At 68.7% G+C, this 17441-nt stretch overlaps 2 protein-coding genes across 2 annotated transcripts; one reads left to right on the forward strand and one right to left on the reverse strand.

Moving 5' to 3' along the window:
* Positions 1 to 1151: 1151 nt before the first annotated feature.
* GRIN3B (glutamate ionotropic receptor NMDA type subunit 3B) lies at positions 1152 to 9010 on the forward strand. Its single transcript, XM_053897240.1, is given in 11 exon segments — positions 1152 to 1595; positions 3128 to 3720; positions 4061 to 4445; positions 4447 to 4734; positions 4736 to 5095; positions 6803 to 6948; positions 7331 to 7446; positions 7537 to 7688; positions 7913 to 8077; positions 8170 to 8228; positions 8417 to 9010. Coding segments are annotated over 11 exon segments (3204 nt in total). The 5' UTR covers positions 1152 to 1157; the 3' UTR covers positions 8919 to 9010.
* Positions 8943 to 17077, reverse strand: TMEM259 (transmembrane protein 259). The gene is given in 13 exon segments (XM_053897241.1): positions 8943 to 10193; positions 10286 to 10385; positions 10455 to 10587; positions 10693 to 10776; positions 10899 to 10956; positions 11050 to 11150; positions 11238 to 11360; positions 11557 to 11667; positions 12128 to 12227; positions 12913 to 13032; positions 13034 to 13084; positions 13086 to 13190; positions 16696 to 17077. Coding segments are annotated over 13 exon segments (1854 nt in total). The 5' UTR covers positions 16918 to 17077; the 3' UTR covers positions 8943 to 9647.
* Between the last annotated feature and the right edge of the window lie 364 nt (positions 17078 to 17441).

The raw sequence follows: 17441 nt of genomic DNA on the forward strand, positions 1-17441 counted from the left end.
CCCCCCGCCCCCCCACCTTGGGGAGGACGGGCTGAGAGGATTCCGTGCAGGGCGCTGGTGGGCCTGGGTCAGCCAGTGTTTATTGAGCACCTGCTGCTTGCCAGGGTCACGGGAAGAACCTGGTCAGCACGGGAGAAGGCTGGGGGGATGGTAGAGGGCAGGGAGCTATGGAAGCTTCTGGAGCAGTGGAGGGTGAGGTAACTGTCCCGTCTGAGCTCAAGCATCAATTATAGAGTGCCCACTGTGTGCGAGCATCAGAGACCACATTAGCAAGCCAGACCCACTCTTGCCCTCCCACTGCTGAGCAGGGAAGGTGGCCACTAAATAAAGCAGATAAACCAACAAAAGTCTGACGGCATATGATCACGTAGACGCGGGGGGGGGGGGGGCTTCACTGGGGGTGGGGAGGAAGTTCTGTATCTTTCTGGGTGACCAGCAAGAAATGTTTTTCAGAACAGGGGCGTTTGGTACTGGGTCTTGAAGGGTGAGGAGTTTTCTGCTCCAAGTTACCTGCCTGCCCACAACTGGAAGGCAGGAGATCTACCCTGCAGGTTCCTATCAGACGTGATCTGCCTCAGTTTCCCCAGGGTGCACACAACGTCAGAGCGCACTCGAATGGGCTGGTCTAGGTAGAGCTGGAGGTGGGCAGTATTGCTGTGTGACCCCTCCTGGGCCTCAGCTCCCCTGACATCAACGGGCAGCGTTCCCAGGCTGGGGCATGAGCGATTCTGCGGTGGAACGGGGATGAGTGTGGGGACAGATTTGGACACAAATGCCCTTCCCGGTGCCAAGCCTCGGTTTCCTCGTCTGTAGAATGGGGAAATAACTCACCTGGCACGGAGCTGGGAAGAGCGGTGGTTGGGGACCACACCCCACCCCCACCCCCACCCCCGCGCGGCGTGGCCATCTGAGCCTCAGTTTCCCGCCCTGGGTCGTGGGTCCCGCTCCTCCCTAGAGGCTTGCCGACCCTGGGGCGCCGGACGGAGCGAGGGCGGGCGCAGGTCGGCCGGCGGCGTGGGGGGCGGGGGCGCGCGGGGGAGGGATGCCCCTGCCCCGCGGGGGGCGGGGCAGCGAGCGGCGGGGGCCGGGCCCCAGACCCCGCCTCCTGCGCGGTGGCCCCGGCGGCTCCGCCCCGCGGCGCGGCCGGCAACTTTGGGATGGAGTTTGTGCGGACGCTGTGGCTCGGCCTGGCGCTGGCGCTGGCGCTGGGGCCGGGGCCGGGGCCCGCGGGGGGCCACCCGCAGCCGTGCGGCGTCCTGGAGCGCCTGGGGGGCTCGGTGCGCCTGGGCGCCCTCCTGCCCCGCGCGCCCGCCGCCCGCGCCCGCGTCCGCGCCGCCCTGGCCCGGGCCGCCCGGGCGCCGCGGCTGCCGCACAACCTGAGCCTGGAGCTGGTGGCCGCCGCGCCCCCTGCCCGCGACCCCGCCTCACTGGCCCGCGGCCTGTGCCAGGCGCTGGCGGCGCCGGGCGTGCGGGCCGTGCTCGCATTCCCGGGGGCGCGGCCCGAGCTGCGGCAGCTGCACTTCCTGGCGGCCGCCGCCGAGACCCCCGTGCTCAGCGTGCTGCGGTGGGAGGCGCGCGCGCCCCTCGGAGACCCGGTACGCGGGGACGCCCGGGGGCCGGACGAGGGAGGCCCCGGGACGCCCTGGGGGGCGGGGGCCGGGGGTCCGACGCCAGAGGCGCCGGGGGGCGCTGGCACAGGAGCCCCCGGGGCTCGCGGGACGTGGACTCCTGACCCCGGATGCCCCCTAGGGCGCGGGGACCCAGAAACGGCGGCCGACCCGGTGCGATGCTTCTGGACCCAGGATGGCCAAAGCCACTCGAGGCCCGCCTGGAGGGGGGCGGTGGGGGGCGGTGGGGCGCGGCGGGGCCGCAACTCCTGCGCAGACCCCCTTCCTGGGCCTTGGTGATGGGGTCTCCCCACCGTGGCTGCTGCCCTTGTGGGCCCCAGAAGCCCTCCCCGGTCCGAGGGCGCCCCCCAGCCCCACCGAGCAGGGCCCCGGGCTGGGAGGGGAAGCGGGTCTTTCTGCCCGTTTCTGGGGTGCAGTTCCGGGGTCTGCTGGTCTCCCCAGCCTCCTCCCCGCGACGGGCCACCCTCCCTGTCAGTCAGACCCCTCCCTCCGCATCTCTGGAGTTTATTCTCTCCTTGATTCCGCCTCTGGGCCTGGATCTGGGCCCGAAGAAGCAGAAAGCGGGATACGGATGAGGGGTGACTGAGAGGGCTCTGGGGACCCCCGTGGTGCCTCTGGGAAAGGCCCCCTTACAAGGACAGCAGGGAGGGACCCAACCTAGAGATATGGGGACTGGTAGGGGCCTCCCGCCTTCCGAACGCAGCTTGAAGCCCCTCCAGGCCGTCCTTCTCCTCGGGGAGGGGAGACCTCGACTGTAGAGGAAGCCTGGGGTCTCCTCAACCCCGCTGTCCCTGCCTCGAGGCGGCCCCCCTGCGCCGACCTTGTGGGAAAGATACAGAACTCAAAGCCAGGCCTGTGGCGCCCTCTGCTGCCGCCTCCAGGACCGGAGCCCCTGCTATTTACGTCGGTCTTTTGGGAGGACTCGCTTGGACCCCCAGGGACTGAACAGCAGCCTCAGCCCTGGGCATCCTGTCCTCACCCGGGCAACACCCTGCTCGCCTTAGGTGTCTGGCATTGCCCTCTCTCTCATCCTTCACAGGCTAAGAGCAAGTCCCGGAGAACTTTCTGGGTGCCACAGGGCATAGAGGAGTCCCTCGGCCCCTGGCTCGCCAGGGAAGTCTGAATAGGGGATGGGTGATGGACCTGGGTTTTGAAGGATGTGTAGGAGTTGGGTGCCGGAGAGAGAGAGAGACAGAGAGAGAGAGAGAGAGAGAGGAGAGGTGTTCCAGCTGGGAAATGCGAAAAGCCCCAAAGTGGGGTGCGACCAGGGTGGCCAGAGCCAAGCGAGTAGGCCCTGAGTGTCAGGCCAAGGAGGCTGGGCTTTGTGCTGATGGTAGTGGGGAGACAGAGAGGGTTTAGAGCAGGGGTGGGCTGGCGGAGGCAGGCATGCCGCCCGGCCTTAAAGAGGACGTCTATTTATCGAGCACCTACCCGTGGGGCTGGGGAGGGTGCGGTGGGTCACAGGTCGCCAGCCCTAACTGTGCCCACCCCCTTTCCAGAATCCGTTCCACCTGCAGCTGGACTGGGCCAGCCCCCTGGAGACGCTGCTCGACGTGCTGGTGTCTGTGCTGCGGGCCCATGCCTGGGAGGACGTCGGCCTGGTGCTCTGCCGCGTGAGGGACCCTGCTGGGCTGGTGGCCCTCTGGACCGCCCGGGCCGGCGGGGCCCCAAAGCTTGTGCTGGACCTGGGTCGGCCGGAGCCGGGTGCCGCGGGGCTGCAGGCACGCCTGGCCCCCCTGGGGGCCCCGACGGGGGGCTCGGCCCCAGTGCCCGTGGCTGCACTCCTTGGCTGTGACGCGGCCCGCGCCCTCCGGGTGCTGCAGGCCGCGCCCCCGGGGCCCCGCTGGCTGCTGGGCACACCACTGTCCCCTGAGGTACTGCCCACGGACGGCCTGCCCCTCGGGCTGCTGGCGCTGGGCGAGGTGGCTCGGCCCCCGCTGGAGGCCGCCATTCATGACGCCGTGGAGCTGGTGGCTCGCGCCCTGGGTAGCGCGGCCCGCGCGGAACCGGAGCGCGCCCTGCCCCCCGCCACGGTCGACTGCCACGACCCACGCCCGCCCGGGTCCCTGTCCTCGGGCCGCTTGCTGGCACGGTGAGTGAGGGGTGTGCGGGTCCCGTCTGTGAGTCTGCAAAGACACCATTGTTGGGTCCGTGCCGTATACCGGCCATCGTATCCGCCCGAGAAAGCGGGTGTTGACCCTAAGGTGGAAGCAGGGCAGGGGGAGGGGCAGGCGGGGGCTTGGGGCGCTCTGGGGGCCGCGTGCAGGGCAGGGGAAGTGAACCAGCCAGGCGGCCTCGCCGGGCCTGAGAACCGGGAAGTCGTCGCTTTCGGGCCGGGGCACCGTCCCCGCCCCCGTGGCGCGGGTGCCACGCTGGCAAGGGGTCCGGCCCCGCTGCCTGACGGTGCCCCCCCCCCCCCCCCCCCCCGCCAGGTTCCTGGCCAACACGTCCTTCCAGGGCCGCACGGGGCCCGTGTGGGTGACGGGCTCCTCCCAGGTGCACGTGTCGCGGCACTTCCGAGTGTGGAGCCTGCGCCAGGACCCGCGGGGCGCCCCGGCCTGGGCCACGGTGGGCGGCTGGCGGGCCGGGCGGCTGGAGTCGGAGCCGGGCGGCGCGGCCGCGCGGCCCCCGCCGGCGCCGGGAGCCGGAGGCCGGCCCCGGCTGCGCGTGGTGACGCTGGTGGAGCACCCGTTCGTGTTCGCCCGCGAGCCGGACGAGGACGGGCAGTGCCCCGCGGGGCGGCTGTGTCTGGCCCCCGGCACCAACGGCTCGGCCGCGCTGGACGCGCTGTTCGCCGCCCTGGCCAACGGCTCGGCGCCCGCGGGCGCTGCGCAAGTGTTGCTACGGCTACTGCATCGACCTGCTGGAGCGCCTGGCGGAGGACGCGCCCTTCGACTTCGAGCTGTACATCGTGGCCGACGGCAAGTACGGCGCCCCGCGGGACGGCCGCTGGACCGGCCTGGTGGGCGACCTGCTGGCCGGCAGGGCGCACATGGCCGTCACCAGCTTCAGCATCAACTCGGCGCGCTCCCAGGTGCTGGACTTCAGCAGCCCCTTCTTCTCCACCAGCCTGGGCATCATGGTGCGCGCCCGGGACACGGCCTCCGCCCATCGGCGCCTTCACGTGGCCGCTGCACTGGTCCATGTGGCTGGGCGTCTTCGCGGCCCTGCACCTCACCGCGCTCTTCCTCACGCTGTACGAGTGGCGCAGCCCCTACGGCCTCACGCCCCGCGGCCGCAACCGGGCCACCGTGTTCTCCTACTCCTCGGCGCTCAACCTCTGCTACGCCATCCTGTTCGGACGCACGGTCTCCAGCAAGACGCCCAAGTGCCCCACGGGCCGCTTCCTCATGAACCTGTGGGCCATCTTCTGCCTGCTCGTGCTGTCCAGCTACACGGCCAACCTGGCCGCCGTCATGGTCGGGGACAAGACTTTCGAGGAGCTGTCGGGGATCCATGACCCCAAGGTGGGCAGCCGTGGGGCCGGGAGGTGTCCCTCTCCCCCCGGTTCCCGCCCCGAGACCCAGCCGCCGGCGGCCACCTGCTCCCGAAAACATGCGTCGAGCGCTCGGTGTGTGCGCCAGGCGTCGGGGACCCGGCCGGGACCAAACAGGCGAAGGTCTCCGTGCCCCAGGGAGAGGTGTCGCGGTCAAGAGAAGCACGCCGGATTGGTGTGTGAGATGGCTATGAAGTGTCAGGAAGGAAAATGAGGCAGAGTGGGAACACAGGGAGTCCCGGGAGGGGCGTTTTCTGAAACGAGGGTGACGAAATAACTCTGGGAGGGGGTGCCATTCGAGAGACTTTTATGTAGAGATCAGGGAGGAATGATGGGAGAGAAGGCAGAGCAGGTGCAAAGGCCCCGGGGCAGGTCCTGCAGGGTGTCTAAAGCAGTTCTTTCTGAGACAGAACTTTCTCTCGGAGCCCTGGCGGCTTGCGGGCAGAGCAGAGGTGTGCCCCGGTCTACATATTTCTCTGTTTTTAATGAAAAACAGGGAGCAGTGAGCAGCACGGATGCACCCATTGTCCAGCTCCTAAGTCAACTCCCAGCCACCCAGGCCAGTCCCAGCCACTGGACTGTCATTTCACCAGTTTTCTGGAAGCTTTCACACACCTCGGGGTCCCCTTTTCCCAGTTGTCTTTTCTCCCCCCATGGCTTGTTTGAATCTGGTCCTAAACACGCAGGCACTGTGGGTACATTTCCTCTCCACTTATTTCTTGTCCAAAAATGTGTTTGCTGGAGAAATTGTTTTTGTCCCGTGGCAGCTCCCACTGTTCGGATGCGGCTGTGTCCTGAGGGGTGCCGCACCCTAAGCCCCGTATCTTTGTAAATTGGTACGACAGCCTAGGCCCAGCGCTGTGTGATGTGCTAGCCGCTCACACGCGGCCACGTTCAACATCTAATTAACTGTAAGCGCCCAACAGCCACCGAGAACAGCACAGGTACAGGGTCTCCTCGTCGGAAGGTTCCAGACAGGACTGCTCTAGACGCTCCACAGGACAAGGGTCCGGCTTTTCCGGAGGGCTGTGGCCACATCAGGACGCGTGGGTCAGTGTCACCACTCGCTCATCCCTTAGGAGTTTGCAGACTGTGGGCGGCGCTGGGGAGCCAGGACAGGGAGGAGCGGCCAGCGGGGCTGCGGGGTCCCGGGTGGTTCTGAAAGTGGAGCCACGGGATTTGCAGACCCACGTGGCGTGGAGACCAGAGAAACAGGGCGAGAAGAGGCAGTACAGGGCCGACTGGGGCGGGAAGGGCCGGGAGGACAGGTGTGGGGGGCCTGATCCCAAGGGATTCCCGCGGGCCCCCCCCCCCCCCCAGGGCAGCCACGGAGGAGGTGGTGAGAAGAGGAGGAGGAGGTCTGGGGTTGGGGCTCGGGCTCGGGGCCAGGTCTGCGTGGAGATGGACAGTGGGCACTGAGGAGAGCGGCCCTCACCCTGGCGATCCTGCCCCCCAGGGACAGAGAGAGGGCCATGTCGCGGAACATCACGACTGGGGAGCTCCTGGCACCGAGTGGGTGGGGCAGGGGTGCCGCTGACCCCCTCTCGGCGCCCAGAGGGGCCCCAGTCGGGGCGGCGGCGGCTGGCGGCGGCGGGAGGAGCTGGGCGAGAGCCCTGGGGACGCGGGGCAGCCGGAGGCCGGGGCGACAGCGGCCCGGGCTGACGAGCTGCCCCCGCAGCTGCACCACCCGTCCCAGGGCTTCCGCGTGGGCACCGTGTGGGAGAGCAGCGCCGAGGCCTACATCAAAAAGAGCTTCCCCGATATGTACGCGCACATGCGGCGCCACAGCGCGCCCACCACGCCCCACGGCGTCTCCATGCTCACGTGAGGCCGCGGGGGGGCGGGCCCGACCCTGCAGGGGCGGGGCATGCGGGGGTTGGGTCGAGCCAAGGGGGCGGGACCTGACGGGGCGAGGCGGAGCACCGGGGACCGTGAGGGGGGCGGGCGCGAGGCGGGGGCGACGGGGCAGGACGGTGGTGGGGGGGGGGGGCCCGGAGCGGGACTCCGGGGTGGGCGGGGCCCGAGGGGCGAGGCGGAGCACCGGGGGCGGGGCCGGCGACTACGGGGACGAACCATCGGGGTGGGGCGGGCGCGAGCCGTGACCCCGGGGTGGGCGGGGCCTGCGGGGGGGGGGGAACGGAGCAGGACCGGGGTGGGCGGAGCCCGCGGGGGCGGGGCCTCTCACCCCACTGCCCCCACCCCGCAGGAGCGACCCCCCCAAGCTCAACGCCTTCATCATGGACAAGTCGCTCCTGGACTACGAGGTCTCCATCGACGCCGACTGCAAACTACTGACCGTGGGCAAGCCTTTCGCCATGGAGGGTGAGGGGCCGCGGGGAACGGTGGCCCCAGGGACGGCTCCTCTGGGGCTGCGTCCAGCCTGGCCCGAACCCCACCCCCGGCCTCCCCTAGGCTACGGCATCGGACTCCCTCAGAACTCGCCGCTCACTTCCAACCTGTCCGAGTTCATCAGCCGCTACAAGTCCTCCGGCTTCATCGACTTGCTGCACGATAAGTGGTACAAGATGGTGCCTTGTGGGAAGCGCGTCTTCGCCGTTACCGAGGTGCGGCAGGGCCCGGGGACACGGGGTGGGGGCAGGCGGGGGCGCACCCTGAGCCTGCACGGCCCCCGCCCCGGTGGTTGCCAAGGTGTGTGCGCTCCTACGTGTCCTACCAAAGCCCAGCTCCGGTGTCCTCTCCACGAACGTGGAAGCCTCGGCCAGGGCTCCCCTTCCGGCCTCGCCCGCGAGGGTTTGTGCCTGTGTCGTCCCCCCGCCCACCACCCCAGACGCTGCAGGTGGGCATCTACCACTTCTCGGGACTCTTCGTGCTGTTCTGCCTGGGCCTCGGCAGCGCCCTGCTCAGCTCTCTGGGGGAGCACGTCTTCTACCACCTGGTGCTCCCGCGCATGCGAAGAGGCAACAGGCTGCAGTACTGGCTGCACACCAGCCAGGTGAGGGGCGGGTTGCGCGGACGCGCGGGCTGCGCGGGCGGGGCGACGGCGGCCTCCCGTGACCCCGACAAAGCGCGTGTCCGGACTTGCAGAGAATCCACCGCGCGCTCAACACAGAGCCTCCGAAAGGTCACGAGGAGCCAGAGGCAAGGTAAGGGGCCCCGAAGCCCCCCCCCCCCCCCCCCCCCCGGCCAGCTCTGACCCCCACCCTCAAGCTGACCGCTTCTCGCCTCGGCCCTCCCCGGAAGGACAAGGAAGCCCCACACCGACGGGGACCCTGACCCCAGGGGCAGAGCGCCAGGACACTGGCGCAGCCCCCCCCCCCCCCCATGTCCCCAGGGCTCCCGAGCAGCAGCGGGACACGCCCACGGCCTCTGCAGGTAAGGGGGGCTGGACGCACGTGCGCCGGGCCGCGGCGGGGGAGCGTCGTGTGCGCTTCCTGCTGGAGCCCGGTGTGGCCGCCGCAGCGCCGGACTCGGAGGCCGGGCCCCCGGAGGGCCCCGTCTGGCTCTGCTCCGACGGCCGCCGGTCCTCGGGCGCCCCAGGCCCCGGCGAGCTGGAGCAGCTGGAGCAGCGCATCAGGAGCGCGCAGAAGCGGCTCCACCAGGCCCTGGCGCGGCGCCGAGAGCTCCTGGCCCAGCTCGGGGATGGCCCCGGGGACCGGCCTCTGCACCTGCCCGAAGCCTGCCCCGAGGCAGCCGAAGCACCTGAAGCCACGGGTGACCCATCCCGGGGAACGCCCCCCCCACCCCTGCCGGCCTGGACGGGGCGGCCCCCACTCCGGAGCCTGCACACAAGCCGTCCTAGCGCGACGGGAGGAAGCACGGAGGCCCCTCCCTGACCGCACACACAGACGCCGCCAGGCCGCCGTCAACAGTTTATTCTATATACAAACACGATTTTGTACACTGCAATTAAATAGGATGGAACGAGCGCCTTTGTGCATTCCTCACCGAGGGACTCAGTTTGGCCTCCAGCCCTGTCCCACTCCCACCCAAGCAGGGCTGGACGCCTGTGCCCGGCCGCTGCCTTCCAGGTGGGCGCCCGTGTCTGCGTCCCCAACCCCAAGGTGCCAACTCTGCCCTCCTGGGACCCCAGCCCTGGTACGCACACCCGGGGTCAGGTGCCGTGGAGAAGGCACTGAGCATGATGCAGCACCAGCCAAGCGGGCCGGGACAGCGAGGGTGGCCCCCGCCGGCATTCACCTGATCGGAGACTTGCCCAGCTCTGCTACTGAGGGACAGCTCACTCCACACGTTTCACCAGCCCCTTCCAGAACCTTCCACGGAGCCCCCACCCCACTCTCATCGGCCTGCCTCCATCTGCCGGCTGAGGGGGCCCACCACTAACGTAGCAGGGACAGGCCTCCGGCAGGCCCCACCCTGGGGAAGAGACGGCCACCTCTGGGCGAACCCAATAGACCCTGACACCACCCCGAGGCAGGCTGGGCAGTCCCAAGAACCACCGGGACATCCTCCCCGACACCCGAGGGCTCCGGCCAGGTCATGCCCAGTGGGCCTGCATGGCCAGGGACGGGAAGGGGGGGGGGGTGTGGTCAGCTGCCCAAGGCTCAGGAGCCGACCTCCGGGGGCGGGTCCACTGGGGCTGTGGGTGCAGGGCTGGGCCCACTCACCCCGACGGCCGGGGGCGCCGCGTCACGCGCCAGGGAGTTGCTGGAGGGGGCGCTGTCCTGGGGGACTCGGGGGGGCCCTCCACCAGGGCTCAGTGGGCCAGCGGGCCGTCGCTCCAGGAGGGAGGCACTCAGGCCAGACAAGAAGGAGGCGTCTGTGATCATGGCGGCCGTCTCTGCCATCCAGCCCAGGTCACCGCTGGCCGCCGCCGCCACCGAGGCCGCCGCGGCCACCAGGGAGCTGGGCGCCTCAGGCACGGGCCCGGGACCCCCACTGGCACCCGGCGAGCCAGGGCCCAGGGCAGGGGCCGGGCCGGCGGGGTCAGGCGCGGTGGCCGGGGCACCTCCGTTGTTGTTGAGGTCGTCCGGAAGGGCCGTGGGGGCGCCGGGGCCCAGGGGCGGGGTCTGCAGCAGCATTTCCTGGATGCGAATCTGCTGCAGGATGGCGGGCAGCTCGTAGTGGTGGAAGAAGTAGATCATGGAATGCTGGAGGGCGGAGGGCGGGCTCGGAGTCAGGCGGGCCCCCCCGCGGGAGCCAGGGCCCCGCAGAGGCCGGCGCCTCGGACGCGAGTCCTCACCTGGATGAAGAGCCAGGACGTGACCAGGGCCAGGCTGCTGTACTGGCCGTTGAAGCGGTAGTGGTAGGCGTAGAAGGCGAAGTGGTACAGGTAGAAGAACCTGGAGGGAGGAGAGTGAGGCGCCGCCCGCCGAGCCCACCCCGGACCCCCACCGACCCGCCGTGCTCACCGCAGCCAGTGTCTCTTGCTGGTGTTGGTGTGGCAGCAGATGGCGTCGTACTGGTCGGCCAGCCAGACGATGAGGATGATGTAGAAGGCCGTGGTGGTGTCGTTGAAGAACTCGGACATGATGGCTTCCATCCCTGCGGGAAGGCCCGGCGGCTGGGCTGGGGGCGGGGCGCCGGGGGCGGGGCACCCCGGGAGTGGGGGGCGGGGCGGGGGCGGGGCCGGGAGGGCGGAGTCCTCACCTACGAGGGCCAGGATGACGGTCAGCAGGGGAGCGGCGGGGAAGGCGATGGCCATATTCATCTCCAGCATCTGCAGCAGGTCCACTGCGGGCAGAGAGCGGCGGGCGGGCAGACCGGGTGAGGTGCCCGGGGGCGGGGAGGGTGGGCAGGGGGCCACGGGGCTGAGCCCACCCCTCCCGCCCGGCTGGCCCAGCAGGGAGACTCACCAATGAAGACAAAAATCTGGTGGTGGGAGTATCGGAGCAGCATGGAGACGCTGAGGGTCTGCAAGCGAGGGCCGCGCGATGCCTCAGGGGGGGGGGGCGGCCCGCACGCCCGCCCCGCCCCCACCCCGCCCGCCGCCCCCGAGGCACTCACGAAGATGACCATGATGACGAAGGCGGCCAGGTAGGACGTGCGAGCCATCCACATGCTCACGAAACGGTAGTGCTCACCGGACACCACGTTCCGCAGGAAGCCTGCGTGGAGGGGGGGGGCGGGGAGCCGTGAGCGCGCACCCGCCCACCGCCCCGCACCCGGCCCCCACCTGCTGCCGCCCGCCGCACCCTTGTTCTCCTCGTTCTCGGCCAGGCCTTTGACGCTGGACATGAGGATGTCGTCGTAGCCCAGGAACTCGGCCAACAGCAGGCGGCTGAAGCGGTCCCCGAAGCACTGGTCTCGCGAGGGGTCTGCGGGCGGGCACAGGGCGGGGCGCGCGTCTGGCCAGGGCCCCGCCCCAGGCAGCACCGTGACCCTCCCGCCCCAGGATGCCGTGGAGGAAGGAGACTTCTTGTTGCCAGAGGGTGGAGACAGCCCCCCCGACCCGGGTCCCAAGGGCTTCGGGCTGCCCCAAATCCCCTCTGCCTCACCCTGGGGGACACTCACCCAGAGTGACCACCATGACAGGGATGCTGAGTCGCTGTCGTGTGGCCTGGGACAGCCGGAGGAAGCCGTACTCCAGCGAGTACTCCACGACATATTCATCCTGTGGCCATGCTGCCGGGGCAAGCTCAGTGAGCCTCCGGGGGGGCGCCCCTGGAGGGCTGGGGGGGTGGGGCAAGGGGGAAGGGGCAGGCCAGCCTCCAGGGAGGAGGTCGCCGGTAGAGCTGCTTTGCACCACACCCCCCATGGGGCCTTCGGGGCCGCCAGAGAAGGAGTCCCACACGCTGCCGACAGAGGGAGAAACTGAGGCACAGAGTGGCCATTCTCCAGTACCCATCTGGCTGCTCAGACCCCCAGCCCCTCTGCGCAGGGGTGCAGCCCTAGACGGTGACCTGCTGTCCTGAGGCGCCAAGCACACCTCGGCAGCCCACGCGGGGTGTACTTTTTTGTACTTTTTTTAGGTTTTATTTCTTAAGTCATCTCTACACCCAACGTGGGGCCGGAACTCACAACCCTGAGATGGAGAGAGATGCGCTCTCGGGACTGAGCCGGCCGGGCGCCCCGGGGCATGTACCTTTAGAGGGCGTCTCTGGGAAGGGGGACTCCTGGCTGTCATTCAGGGCCTCGGCACCACCCGGTGGCTTCAACACTTTGGGCTCAATGTCCAACTCGAACTGTGGAGCGCCAAGGACAGGGGTCAGCGGCCCGGCCCAGAGGCCCCTTTCCCCTGCTGACTGAAAGACGGAGACTCCACCCCGGCTGCCGTGACCGCCAGCCTCTGCCCTGTAACCCACCAAAGACCCCCAACACCGAGCCCCCCCCCCCCCCCCCGAGCGGCCACCTCGGGTGAGGGTCCTGCACTCTGAAGCCGGGGACAGGGGCAGGATCAGCGGGATGGGGCCGCCTGGCAAGGTAGGCACCCACGCCCCACGGGCGCCAGCCCCTCAACTGTGGGACTCTGGCCTCGAACTTGCTTGAGCGTGTCCTTCCTTCCAGGCTGTGGGCCCCACACATCCACCCCACCCCCGCAGGTGCTGGGGGCCCCTGCACGTCTCCAGTGACGGCGCTCACCACCCCACAGACGGCCACTCCACCTAGGACAGCCGGGACCGGCCTTTTGAGCACTGGGCCCAGCGTTTCCAGGGGGCTCCTTGTCAGCTGTGTCTGTCTGCCCTTGGTGCCCCCAGAATCAGACCAATCCTTTCCAAGTAAGGGCTGGGAAACGGCCCAGGGCCCCGAACCTCCCAGCACAGTCCCTGCCCCGAAGGGCCGCACCTACAGGAGCGCACCAGGTCAAGCGCTGGGCCTGCCACCAGACGAATCACTGGTTCCCGTGCAGGCCCCTCCCGGCCAGCTCACCTTGACGGAGGTGTTCCCAAACATCTCCACGGCCAGCTCCTCCTCCTCCTCCTCCAGCTCCAAGCTGCCCGGCTCCACGGCCAGGCCAGGGAAGCTGCCGCGGCGGCCACCATCACAAAAACTGCAGGAAGACGGGTGCGCGGCTCGAGTTGTGCTGGACCTCCACGCGCAAAGATGCCCTCCCGAGGCCACTTGTCCCGCACGTGCTCCAGGCAGTTGATGGGCGAGCGGGAGAAGACGATGTGGATGTAGGCCAGGACAAAGAGCACAAACAGGGCCTGTGGGAGGGAGGGCGGTCAGTGCGGGAGCCCCCGGCACTCGGGGGCCCCTCCCGGGCAGGGGCTGTGCTGAGCTGGCTCCGGGGGAGGAAGAAGTCCCAGGGACGTGGGCAAGTCCCGTGACGGCCCAGGGAAGCAGGGATGCCCTCCTCAGACACTGCAGGACCCTCCCCCGGGGGACAGGGCACACTGGGCCTGGGCCCACCTGACAGAGGACCCCGCAGAGCACATGGTGACACCGGTGACCGCCCCCGCCTGGAGGCCCACAGGGCAGCCCCGCGCTCTGCCTTGTCCTCAGGGCAACCCCTGACCTCACCGGCCGCGCCCTCCGCACCGCTCCTGGGCTGGCAGGGCCAGCTCGTGGGGACGGTGCAGCCTCTCCCAGGGCGATCTTGCCCGCGGAGAACACTGGGCAGCGTCTGGGACTGGCTAAGGTGGGCACTCCTGGCATGGCCGGGTGGGGAAAAGGGGGCTGCTCCACCCCCACAGCACCCAGAACGGCCTCCACCACAGAAAACGACCTGCCCCTTGCCGCCAGGGTGAGAGGGGGACCTCTGCCCCACGGCACCTCACCAGCAGCACCTTTTACCCAGCTTGGAGGAGCGTCAAGAGGGCCGCCCCCCTCCCTGAGAGCCCATCTCACTGTCTGACGGCCGAGTTTCTCAGGGGCCTTTGGCCACGGGTCACCCCCAGACTGGGCGCTGCGTCTGGGGCTTCACTCCCATGTATCACCCACTGCCCCAGCCCCCAGGGAAAGGGTCCAGCTGGCCCGATGGGACGCCCAGCGCTGTTCTGGAAAAAGAGGCCGTCCAGGAGCCGGCGAGCCCAGGGGCTGCTCGGCAAAGACAAGGTGTTTCCTCGGAGGAGCCGGTGCGCACTTTACACGCCCGCTACCCGTGGCTACAGGGCCACGGGCAGGGCCACCAGGACCTCGTCCCTCCCACGCTCTCCACGAGCCCCGCACATGCTGCCAGTGCCAGCCACGGACCGCCTGACCTCCCCGCCGGAGCCAGCCCTGCGGATGGGCAGAGGGGCCACACACTCCCATCCCCGCCGGGCCACGGGGGCCGTGACCTGAGGGCGCGCAGAGCCAGGGGATGGGAGGAGCCCAGCGTCCAAGCGTGCTGCTGCGACCTGGGCCCAGGTACGCATGAAGCTGGGAGCCAGCCCAGACCCCTCAGACGTGTTATCCGCGCCACCCCTGTTGGGCCCAACGCGGACCGTGGCCTCCTTGGCCTGCAGTGCCCCTGGGAGACGGTGACGCGGGCGGCGTTGACACGGATGCAGAGCCCCCGTGTCCAGGTCACCGCAGACAGGCGTGGAAGCTACGAGCGGAGCCGGGGCCTCTGCCGGGGGCAGCAGGCCTGAGTCTGCCTAACGTCACACAGACCCTGCTGGGCCACCGCTGCACCCCCATGTCCTGGTCTCTCCCCCTCCCTCCTGCTCCGCCCTCTTCGTTTGCTGGGTCCCCGAACCAGGCAGGAGGCGGCACAGAGGCGTGTTCAGGGACTCCCATTCACAGCAAGGACCCTGGCGGCACTCCACATTATCGCACGTCACAACGACCCCAGGAGGTCACCTCCGTTTTTCAGAGGGAAAGACCGGCAGAAACACCGAATGCCAGAGCCCTGCCTACCCTGCCAGCATCGCTCGGTGGCTGCACGGTCAGGCTGCCCCAGGTTCAGAGACAGGCTGGGGCACCTAGTGCCCACCGCTCCAGGACTCTGAGGTCCCAGTCTGGGCCTCGATGCCAGGAAAACCGGCAGAGGTGGGAGCCAAGGCTGCCGGAACGCGGGCCCGGCCACTGCCTCTCATCCCCCAAAGGCTGGCCCGGTGGGGAATCAGGTGGTCTGGGCTGGCTCCTGGCTGTGAGCCACAAAAAGACGCAGCTCTGAGGAAGTCACTAAGGGACCTCCGTATCTGCAGCCAGAGTGCCGGAAGCTGGGCAGGCAGGAAGTAAAGGCACGGAGCTTTCTGGAACTTGCAGCAGCCGCACAAACCAGCCAGTCCCAGCCCTCACTGAGCAGATGAGGGAAACAAAAGGAACCAGGGGTCGGGCAGATTCGAGAGGTCCGTGGGGCCTCCAGGCTTTGGCCCAGAGATCTCTCGGGCCCAGCAGCACGACCCAGAGAGGAGAACTCAGGAGTCAGAACCCCCCGGGACACCTGACCACCTACTCCAGGGACACCTGTATGCCGGGCTGTCCTGCTCCCGTGTCAGGAAGTGGCGGGACAGAACTGACGCGACCAGGACCTGCTCCGGGAAGGCTGAGCTCCGACTGACCACCTGGGGCAAGCAGCACTTCCTCCCCGCAGGGAAATCACACCCACACACACTCAGGAGCCCAATAAAGGAACCCCAATTCAGGAATCCTCCACAGGGGACCCGTGATGTTCTGGGGGGGCTCTGGGGAGAGAGGAGGAGGAAGACCGCCTCCTCGCGCCATCAGGCACTCCCAAAGACAAGGGACAGGGGGACTCGGGGGGGGGGGGGACTCCCCGGAGACACTGGCAGGCCAGAACCAGCACCCGGGTCTGTTGGGCAGCTATGACTGCACTCCTCCCACCAAAGCCCAAAGTGCTGTCATCTCCTGACCCACCTGGTCTGGTCTGCACCCCAAGAGCCTCGAATGCTAGCACCAGCCCCCTCTCTGCAGACAAGGAGCCCAGAGCTCACTTGGGGATGCTACACACCCCGCCCCCAGTGGGCAGCATGCTGATGGGAAACGAAATGGCCATCTGCCCAACCGGGACCACCACGCTGCGCAGGAACCCGGAACCTTCTCTGAAGGGCTGCCAGCTGCCATCGGAGATCCTGTCGTAGAAGGACCTAGGCCAGTGCCAGTCCCCACTGAGCTGTGCCCATGGCTGAAAACCTCTGTGCCACCCGAGGGAGGAGGGGAAGGGGGTTCGCGCATGGCCCCTTGCTAAGTCATAACTTTGCCACTAACCCCGGCGACATGTCCTGGGCTATGTCCTGGCTAGGTCACATTCCCCGGAGAGGCTCAGAGGGAGATGGAAATGGGGTGTGGCTTCCAGTGCAGGAAGATGGGCATGGGCTGTGTCCTGTCCTGGGAGAGGGAGGCCCAGAACCTCCCGGTTTGGGGAAGCCCAAGACTGGGGGTTTGGTCAGGGCCAGGACAGGTCTGGAAGCCTCCTCCAGAGCGGAGGAGGCCAGGCAGCACGGTCAGGGTCACAGGGCTGGGCTCCCGGGCTCCTGCCTCCCGAGGTGAGGGTCCTGGGAAAGGGAAGGGCCAGGGGTGGGGGGCAGTCTGGACAGAGCTGGCAGTGAGTTTCCGGAGTCGGGATCAGGGGCCGCTAACGGGGCGAGTGAGACTCGGGCCTCCCGGGTAGAAGTCGCACGGGCATGGGGGCTGGGATCGCAAGATTAAGAGGCCCGGAGGCAGGGGGTTCGCCGCCCCGCTGGGGTCGCGGTCAGAGGTCGCAGACCTGGGTGAGGGTCCGGCCGCTAGGGTCAAGGGGTCAGGGGTCGGGACCTCGGTCACCTTGAGCAGCACGAAGAACTCGAAGAGTCGTCGGAAGGCGGGCGGGAAGAGCCGCGAGTAGGTGACAGCCATCTTGAAGAAGAGCGCGTGGAAAAGCCGGTCGCGCACGTTGATGAGAGGGTTGGGGTTGAGGTTGGGGGTGCGAGGCCCGCGCGCGGGGGACCGGGCCGCCGCCGCCGTTGGGCCCGGGCCCCGGGGCCCCGGCGCCGCGTGCTCCGACATGCCGCCCAGCGTCGCGCCCTAACGGCCCGCGGGTCCCCGAGGGCGTCTCCCGGCCGCCATCGGCCGTCCCTCACCGCGGCCGCGCTGCTCACCGACGCCCGGCCGCCGCCGCCGCCGCCATCTTCCGCCTCCGCGGCCTGCTGACGCCAGCGAGTCGCCGCGCCGGCAAGAGCGGCTTCCCTGCGCTCGCGGAGGACGCTGGGATGCCGGCGGCCCGCCCACTGCAGCCCCGCCCTCCCTCCTCCTGGTCGCCGGGCCCGGAGCGCCAGGGCGGGGTGGTGTCTGGCCAGGTGTTTTGCATATTATCCCCCACAAGCCTCAGCGGCTGCGAGGCGGAATTTGGACTATTAAATTCGTCAACATCTGAGGGTTTTAGCGTGATAACAGACACTCAAGGCAAGGCATGATGGTAGGAGATATTCATTTGCATGGCGCTCTAGAAAACTCGTTCAATGCGGCTATCTCAGTTTAGCCTAACTGTAAAATGATTTTGATTTTGGTCTTTAAATAGCCCTGCTGGGGCC

Source organism: Panthera pardus, unplaced genomic scaffold (assembly GCF_024362965.1).
Source record: "Panthera pardus isolate Hobbes unplaced genomic scaffold, ASM2436296v1 HiC_scaffold_8, whole genome shotgun sequence".
Classification (NCBI taxonomy): domain Eukaryota; kingdom Metazoa; phylum Chordata; class Mammalia; order Carnivora; family Felidae; genus Panthera; species Panthera pardus.